Source organism: Oenanthe melanoleuca, chromosome 8 (assembly GCF_029582105.1).
Source record: "Oenanthe melanoleuca isolate GR-GAL-2019-014 chromosome 8, OMel1.0, whole genome shotgun sequence".
In the NCBI taxonomy this organism is placed as follows: Eukaryota; Metazoa; Chordata; class Aves; order Passeriformes; family Muscicapidae; genus Oenanthe; species Oenanthe melanoleuca.
The window spans coordinates 25,669,442-25,678,436 of record NC_079342.1 but is presented as its reverse complement, the minus strand read 5'-3'; the positions used below and the strand labels follow the sequence as shown (position 1 = coordinate 25,678,436).

General features: G+C 59.6%; 2 protein-coding genes across 2 annotated transcripts; one reads left to right on the top strand and one right to left on the bottom strand.

Annotated features, from left to right (window-relative positions):
* Positions 1 to 1,828: 1,828 nt before the first annotated feature.
* FAM78B (family with sequence similarity 78 member B) lies at positions 1,829 to 5,511 on the bottom strand. The gene is made up of 2 exons (XM_056497754.1): positions 5,207 to 5,511; positions 1,829 to 3,810 (listed from the first exon to the last, which is right to left on the bottom strand). Exons 1-2 carry the CDS (start codon positions 5,467 to 5,469, stop codon positions 3,288 to 3,290), a joined length of 786 nt encoding a protein of 261 aa, XP_056353729.1. The 5' UTR covers positions 5,470 to 5,511; the 3' UTR covers positions 1,829 to 3,287.
* A 182-nt stretch (positions 5,512 to 5,693) lies between these two features.
* Positions 5,694 to 8,960, top strand: PLPP6 (phospholipid phosphatase 6). Its single transcript, XM_056498109.1, has 2 exons — positions 5,694 to 6,359; positions 8,202 to 8,960. The coding sequence occupies exons 1-2, from the start codon at positions 5,951 to 5,953 to the stop codon at positions 8,570 to 8,572; spliced, it is 780 nt and encodes a 259-aa protein (XP_056354084.1). The 5' UTR covers positions 5,694 to 5,950; the 3' UTR covers positions 8,573 to 8,960.
* The last annotated feature ends 35 nt before the right edge of the window (positions 8,961 to 8,995 follow it).

The window sequence follows — 8,995 nt, the reverse complement described above, 5'->3', positions numbered from 1 at the left end:
TTCTGATTTTCCCCACGCGGCAGCAGAATACCTGGTTTGGTCTGTTCTCAGCAGTGACATTCATCCATCCCGGCTCCTCCCGCCCTCTGGAAACAGCGGGAGCAGCGCCAGGAGGCGGGGTCAGTAAACAGGGATGGGCACAGGAGGGAGCACCAAGCTCCTGCAGGGAGGGCGGTGAGCACAGGGTGCCCTCCCCGCAGGCACCGCTGTGGTTCCCCTTCTTTTTTCTCCCTCTCGAAAAGGGGGATGGGAGCGTGGGGCATCCCTCCCCAGAGGTGCTCCCAGCAGCACCCTGAAATGTAGGGGAGGGCTGGGTGTGTGGGGGAGACCCAGCTGCCCCCACTGTGCAGCAGAAATGACCCCCCTCCCCACCCACCCCCCACTTCCAGTTGTCAATAAATACCAATAAATAAATAAATAAATACATAAATAAATAAGTGACCCGAGGATGGGAAGGGGCACCCCAAGGTTCAGGGCACGGGGAGCACGAGGGTGGGCATTTCCATGAGCTGCCCCTCCCTGAGATAACGGGGTGCTGGTGGGGAAAGGAGGTGCAGGGAAAGCATCCCATGGGGGTCTGAGTGCTCATCCAGCCACAGGGAATGAGCCAAACTCAGACTCACACAGGGGAGCTCTCCCCCACCACCTTCCCTCCTTCCTTTGAGCAGCACCAGCCCCAGAGCTCCACCTCCACCCAGGTGTGAACACCTTTTGAAAACGTGCAAAATGGAAATGCTGCTTGCACGTGTTTCTTTGCAAACAATTTTTGCTAACTTTTTCCCCCCCACCACTTCTTTTTTAACGGGGAAATGCCCACAAAGACAACCCACGCACCAAACCGAGTCAAGTGCATCAAATCCAGCCTCAGAGGAGCAGGAATGGAAGCCTGGCAGAAGCCTGGAGAGGTGAAAACACAGGCATGGCCCCAGGGCTCAGCCAGCACCTGCCTGCAGGCTGGGGCAGCCCTGGGGGGTCAGGCACACGGCTACAGCCAGGCACAGAGCCTGACCCTGGCACCAGGATGTGGCAGACATTCATGGACAGAAATTCAGCTACTGCTGTTCTGTGTCGTGGCTCAGACTGGCCAGCAAATCCCAAAAGGTGGCATTGAATCCAACAGCATCCCTGCAGCAGGGCCCCCACTCTCCCAGACAGCTCCCTGGGCTGACAGCAGCATGCAGCCATTTCCCATGGGTTTTGGGGAGCTGGCTCACACAGCCTCTGGACACAACACCTTCTCCCAGCAGGAAGCCCCCCTTGGAGCTGCCTGTTTGTTGGGGAACCTCTTCCTCTGGCCTTTTAGCTCTGATGCTGCCAGAGATGTTTCTGTCCCCCTGGGTCAAAAGTATACACCTGTCTTACTTCAAACCAAAAGATACTTACCCCTCCTCCCCCAGTCCTTAAGGAAAATTGTATTTCAAGTTTCTAACCCCTCTCCACACACACTTTTTGAGAAACAAAACATCAGCGATGGCAAAAGCTGCCATCAGTCCCACACCAGGACAAAACCACAGTCTCACAAGAGCAGGACATCTTCCCACACCAGCAAGCTCCCTGTGGGAGAAAACACAGCAAACCAAAGCTCAAAGCCCTCTCTCCCTCCCAAGCTGCCCCACAGCAAGGCTGCAGCCCCTCTAAACCCCGACATAGGCACGGAAAGCAGCAGGTTCCCAGCCCGGCGGGAGGCCGGCGGGAGGAGCAGGAGCGGCCCCGGCACAGGGAAATGCTGAGCCAAGGCATCAAAAGGAAACGCTCCCAGAGAAAAAATAAATAAAGAACGGGATCAGCAGCAAACACTACTGAGGGTAATAAATAGCATGGGGATTTCACAGGGATTTTTGGTCTAAGATGCCTCAGGAGCCCCTGTGCACGGAAGTGTCACCCAGCACTCCTCACCGGGCTGTCCTGCCAGCGGGATAGCACGTGGGACCTTCCCAGCAGGAATGGCCCAGGAATGACCTGCATCCCCAGGGCAGCACAATCCCCCTGCAGCATGAAGAAGGCAGGGCTCGTGCCAGGGAGGACACAGCAGAGAAAGCAGCAGAAGCTGTAACCACCTGCCCAGCAGCGATGGAGCACCCAGAGCAGCAGCAGCAGCACAGACATGGTTTATGCCTCTGCTGCAATTCCAGGGTGAGATCCTGGGACCTGCCAGCTGCACCCCACAGCACCCTGCTGCCCCATGGACCAGCTGATGCCAGCCATCCAGGCAGCAAGGAGTGAGGAGAAAGGCAAATAAATCCCCCTGTGACCCCTCCCAAGCACAGCAGGCAGCACATTCACCAAACCCAGGCCTGCCCTGAACAGCCTCCACTCACATCCCTGCCTTCCACAGAGCTTGGGGAGTTACCACAAGGCGTGCCATCCCCTCTGCTGGTGGCCCAGCCAGTAGCCACCCTGCTCTGTGGGTGGCTGGGGAAGAGGTCTCCATGTGAGCCAGCATTTGCACGGAAAATGAGCAAGCACCCAACTTCTAGCAAGGGAGTGGGGTCTGCAGCAAAGCAAAGTGACTCCAGGGGTACCTCTGAGCTGGTTTGGGTACCCCACACACACTGAGCACCTGGGCTGGGGGAATGGCACCGCTCCCCATTCCTCACTTGGCTGAGAATTCATTCTGCTTCCGTAAGAGAAGGGCCAGCAGGACTTGGGAGGGGAGGCTGAGCAAAGACTCAGTGCACCTTAAAACAAAAGGACATCTAACCTGCCCTTAGACCTCACTCCAAGACGGAAAAGAGCATCTCCTACACTCACAACTACTCCAAACACACCCAGATGCATGCAAAACGTGTCCCACTCCCCCTGGGAGCAACCAGCACCGGGCTCTGCTCGCCCCCCAGCACTGCCCATTCCCACTCCACTGCCTGGTCCTATCCCAGGGCTGGGTTATCCATTTGAAATGCATAGGTATGGACACAGCAGGGACACGGGGCACTGCAGCAGGCACAGCCTCTGCTTCTCCCTCCAGCTGGGTGGGAAGCAGCATCTGCCACGGGCACGGTCCAACCACACTCCTGCTCCTCGCGCTGCCCCGCGAGGAAAGGCGAGTCCTTCACGTCAGACAGCCTCTGTGCCAGCTGCAAACACTCCATTCCTCTTCCTGGGAAATCCTCCAGCTCAGCAAACCCTCTTCTGCGCCCTCGTGCCAGCCAGGCTCTATTTCTGCCCGAGGAGGAGCCACGTTTCCAACCACAACAACAAAGGCGGGAGAAGCCGAGAGCTCTGCTGTGGCTCGGGCGCCCTGTCCGCCTGCAGCGGGGCTGGGGGCACCCTGTGCTCACCTGCACGCCCTACTTGGGAGGTATCACCACGATGGGCTGCCCTCTCTTGGGCCTCCACATGAGGACCTGGGCGTCGTTGGCGTTGGGCTTCACCAGCGCGTTGGGCGGGATGGGCTCCATCCTGCTGAGGATGCGCGGCTGCTCCTGCTGAGTCCTGCCCACCAGCCGCGCCCGCTGCCCCAGCAGCTGCATGGGGTCCACCTCAATGTCCACTCGCATCCTCCACTTGATAGTCTGCAGGATGATCTTCTCCTTGGTGGTGGTGTTCATGGCCACCAGCCACGTGGTGAAGCTCTGGTCCCTTTTAATCCTGGTCAGCAGCGGCACGTTGCTGTTGCTCACAGGGACGGCCCACGTCACGCTGGGGTAGAAATTGTCATTCATGCTCACCGAGAACCTGGAGATCTTGTTGGTGGGCCCCACCAGGGTCACGGTTTCTGTGGTGTTCCCATACCAGGGGTAGCTCACCCCATCCGAGTCGCTGATGGCTTTTACTCGTCCTTCCCGCAGGTCAGGCAGCTCCCAGCTCGACCTAGTAAGAGGAAGAGAAAAATGAGCAGGGAAATGGCAGCAACAGTGCCTGGTGAGGGATGGGGAAGCCAGCAGCACAGGGACCCTCTGCTGCCTGCAGCAAACTGCCAGGGACAACCTGAAGAACAAATTCAGCTTTGGTTCCTTTACTGAGACTCAAGCCCTTGCCCTGCTGACACAATGCCATTTTAATTAACCTGCAATTGAACTGACTGGGCCAAAACCCACTGCTGAGTCTCTGTGGGGTCACATTCTCATTAATCAGGCTGTGCTGGAGAACAGCCTTCCCTGTGAGCAGGGCACTGGCCCAGCCCATCAGCAGATGCCTCCTGCAAGAGGTCTGAGATTTTCACACCTTAAATACAGAGAGAGGTGCAACAATTAAATCCCACAATGAAATCCCAGCAATATGGCTGGGGAGGGGGGGGAATGCAGCCCAAATCTTTGCTGCTGGCCATGCTACCAGCACCATGCAGCTATGATGAGTGTGGCAACAACAAGGGAGCAGCTTTGCAGCAGAGGAGCTGGGGCCACACTTCTGCCATCCCTCCACACAATGACCTCAACTCACTCCAACATGCCCAAGTGCCCCACGTACACCATTCTGTCATGATATAAGGATGCAGGCAGGCAGCACAATGACCTGCTGCTCCCCCAGCACCCACAGACTTGTGGAACCAGCAGCAAACTGCAGAACAGACTCCTCTGGACAGCTCCTCTCTTGCATCACCCCTTTCCAAAGGTAGAAGCCATAGACACAGATCCAACAGCTTTGCTCCTCAGCATCCCCACAAGTCACCTGCACGGTCAGCCTTGGGAAAGGATGTTTTTTGGCTGGCACTTCTGCCCAGCATTGCAACCTTTCCCTCTTTTAACACAAGCCAAAGAGGCAACTCCCCCAGCACTGCCCATGCTCACCTCCCAGCCCCAAAGCAGCGGTTCTTGGTGGGAGGCAGCGGCCACAAAGCCCTCAGAAGGGCGAGGTTCAGCCCAGAGGGATGGTGCAGGAGCTGCTACGGAGCGTGAGGAGCAGGAATTGCAGGGTCAGGGAGCAGGGCTGGGGTGAAGGTGTTGCCTGTGCATGGCTGTGACTGCAGAGGTAGGGCAGAGGGGCAGCACAGGGTGCCAGAGATGCAGCACCCAATGCCGGGGATGTAGGACAGGGTGTCAGGGGTGCAGCGTCCAATGCCAGGGATGCAGGACAGGGTGTCAGGGTGCAGCACACGGTACCGGGGATGCAGCACCCAATGCCGGGGGAGCAGCACACGGTACCGAGCATGCAGCACACGGTGCCTGCGGGGGGAGCAGGGCAGGTGCAGCCCCGGGGGTCCCACGCCGTACACAGCCCGTCCCCCCCTGCCCTCACGCCCGCCCCCCGGGCCGCCCGCGGTGCTCACACGCCGAGGTCGCTGTAGGTGTTGTAGAACTCCATGTGGTTGCAGGCCTGGATCCAGCCCACCACCCAGGTGTGGCGCCGGGCGATGGGCGGCATGAGGACGCGGGCGGAGGCGCGGAAGTAGGGCGTGCGGTACCGCAGCACCACCGGCGAGCTCTCCTCGATGGCCGTGGCCGCCGGCTCGATGGTGGCCGACACGTCCGACACCACGATCTGCTCGCGGCGCACCCGCGCCTTGCAGGCCACGCTCTGCAGGCACCCCATGGCCGCGGCCGAGCCGCCGTCACCGCGGGCCCGGGGGGGCGGCCGGTCCCGCCGCCGCCCGCCCGCCGCGCATCGTCGCCCGCCGCACGGCGCCCGCACCGGCGCCGGCAGGGCGAAGGCGCCGCCGCGTCCCTTCCGGCCCTCGCCGGCCGCCGTACGCCGGCCGGGGCGGGCACGTGCGCGCCGGAGGGCGGGGCGCGCCGCGTGCGTCACGGGCGGAAGCGGAACAGGAAGCGGAAGCGGCGCGGGCGCCGCGCGGTACCGGGGGAAGCGCGAGCACGCCGCGCCCGCCGCGTCCTTGGGGGCGCGCCCGGGACACGCCGAGAGCGAGGGGAGACCGCGCCCCGGCGGTGCGGTAGCGCGGGGCGGGGATAACGCGCAGGGCGCGGGGAGGGGGAGAGGGGAGCGGCACCGGGCAGCGTGACATGCTGGGTCCCGAGCGGGCCCGGCAGCGGGTGACCGGCGCCCGCCTCCCGCCGCCATGCCGAGCCCCCGGAGCAGCCGCGAGCGACGCGCCGGCAGCAGCAGCGGCAGCGGCGGCCGCCTGGAGTTCCTGTCGCTGAGCCAGCGCGGGCCCGCCGCCCCCGACAGCCCGTCCCGCCGCAGGGAGCCCGCCGCCGCCGCCGCGCCGCTGCCCGAGGAGGACTGCATGAAGCTGAACCCGTCCTTCGTGGGCATCGCCCTCAGCTCCCTGCTCGCCATCGACCTCTGGGCCTCCAAGCGGCTGGGGGTGTGCGCTGGAGAGGGCTCGGCCTGGGGCAGCGCCCGGCCCCTCATGAAGGTCATCGAGGTGTCGGGCCACGGCATCCCCTGGCTGCTCGGCACCTTCTACGGGCTCTGGCACAGTGACAGCTCGGCGGCCAGGGAGGTGCTGCTCAACCTGCTCTTCGGTGAGGCGGGGGGCTGTGCGGGGAGGGGGGCCCGAGGGACGCGGCAGAGCTGCGGGAGCCCAAGCCCCGAGAGCACCGGCTGGTGTTGAGCAGCCTGGGATGCCTGGTAGCGGTGGGAGTGACCTTGCAGCTTGAAGGCGTGGTGGCACCAGCACGACTCATGTTTCACAGGTGCAACCACGCGCTGGGGAACTCCCGACAGCTAAATTGTTACGAAACGCTCTGGGGGCTGGAAGCTCTGCCAGCTCCTCAAGCTTGTCACAGCAGCGCATTCCAGGTGCAGCTGCCTAGCGTTGAGACACAGCACTTTCCCTGAAAAGCTGCTCTGGCACACAGATGTTCACCCTTGGCTCCCTGCAGGCAATGCCTTTGTGGATTGTTCTGTTCCAACCAGTGAGGAAACTTGGCTTAAAGCACGAATTTTCATCTTGCACACACACACATAGAGTAGCCTAGGTATATTTAGGGGGATTCATTTTTGCTTATTTAGAAGCTGTAATAGCTCCAGAGCACCAGACCTTTTCAAATTCCTTGTTATTACCCTTGTATTAAGTTGCAAATCATTAGGATCTCACGCTTAGAATTTGATTTGAAATTTGCTTGGTGGGAAACAAGGGTTTGTTTTTCTCATCCAGCAGCGCATGGTTAAATTAGAGCCCCACAGCAGAGCTGTGGGAAGGGACCTGGATGCCTCCAGCCTAACCTCTGCTCCAAGGAGATCTGTCCCAGCACCAGGGCCTTGTGCTCTGAGCAAGAGCCACCCATCTCTCTGGGTATCTGTCCCTGGATTGCAGCACCCATGTGGGGAAGGAGGATTCCCTCATGTCCAACTTGAATCTCCCAGATCCTGTGTAAAAAAAGAAAAAGCCATTGATCTAGTTTTACATGTGGGGAAAAAAAAAAAGAAGTTTATTTTTAAATGATTAACCAAAGGAAATGAACTGAAGTGACCCAAAGATTTGGTGTCCAGAAGCAAGTCTTAGGACAAACAGAAGTCGCTCTCTTACACAACAAGAAGCAGCCATGGCTGTGGGTGCTGTGCTGAGCTACCAGCAATGGAGAAAGCACCCTCTGCCCTTCATGAGAAGCTGCTCTTGCCAAATACTGTCTGAACACTTTATCACAGGTACTTTGCCTCCTGTATCAAAACAGCCTTTAGCTGTCAGGGGGGCAAGCCACCATAAATTATCCTTTACTCATCTCTTGAGAACCAAAGCAGGGTTAATGTTTCCCCTAGCATCAGGGAAAAAGGCAGACCCCAGGAGCCCTGGCACCACACCAACTCTGAGCATATCCCACTGACCTGTGCTGGAGAGGAGTGGGTTGATCATTCACCCAGTTAGTTTGACCCTGGTCACCAGGGCAGACAGAGCAATGCAGAGTCAGCACCACCAGGAAGAGAGCTGTGGGGACTTAATGACTCTGCTGCCTTCAGCTTAAGGAGCAGACTGAGCCCTGAGTCATGCCAAGATCTGATTTTGCACAGAGAGAAAATGGGCAGAGCCCTGTGGGCTGTGGCAGGCCAAGGATCTGGTGGTGCAGGAGGGGTGTGTGCAGAGGAGCAGAGGTTGAGGATGTGCTCATTCTGCTGCACAAGGCCAAGAGCAGCAGCGTGCTGTGCTCTCCCAGCCATGGGGGAAAACATCATCTTCAGGCAGCTTTGACAGCCAAGGGCTCCCTTAGCTGAAGGTTGTGCTTTCAGTAACCCACTCCTGTCTCTCCCAGCACTGCTGGCTCCCTTAGCTGAAGGTTGTGCTTTCAGTAACCCTGTTCCTGTCTCTCAGCACTGCTGGCTCCCTTAGCTGAAGGTTGTGCTTTCAGTAACCCACTCCTCTCTCCCAGCGCTGCTGCTGGACCTGGTGATGGTGGCAGTGGTGAAGGGGCTCGTCAGGCGGCCGCGGCCCACGCACAACAAGATGGACATGTTCGTCACCATCTCGGTGGACAAGTACTCCTTCCCCTCGGGCCACGCCACCCGGGCCGCTCTGGTGTGCCGCTTCGTCCTGCGCCACCTGGTCCTGGCCGTGCCGCTGCGGGTGCTCGTGGTGCTCTGGGCTCTCATCGTCAGCATCTCCCGGGTCATGCTGGGCAGGCACAACATGACGGACGTGCTCTTCGGGCTGCTGCTGGGCTACGCGCTCTACGGCGTGGTGGAGCACTGCTGGCTGTCCCCCACCACCGCGCCCGCCCTCTTTGCGCTCTGGAGCCGCTGACTGCGGCACAGACTCACGCAGGGAAGGGATCCTGACACTCGAACTGGCATCCTAAACCCGTCAGTCCGGCCAAGACTTCTCCACGAGCGGTGCTGCAGGCTCCCAACTCATGTCTGGTGCTGTGCTGCCAGGCAGGGTCTACGCTGACTCTGACTGTTCTCTGGTGACCAAAAGCAGTGTCTGCAGAGCCTGGGGAGGGCTCAGCACACCCGTCTGGCAGCTCACTGTGATACTCAGCTCACTGATACTGTGAATCTGCATGCTCTCACTGGGCACCTGCAATAGCCCATGCTGTATGTGGTAGCTGTGACTTTGCAAAGGTTTCTTTACAGTCACCCCTGTATATGTATCCTATAAATACACTGATCATGCTGCTGTCATAAGCATACCCTGCACAGCCTGCTTTACAGCACCTGCCTGGAG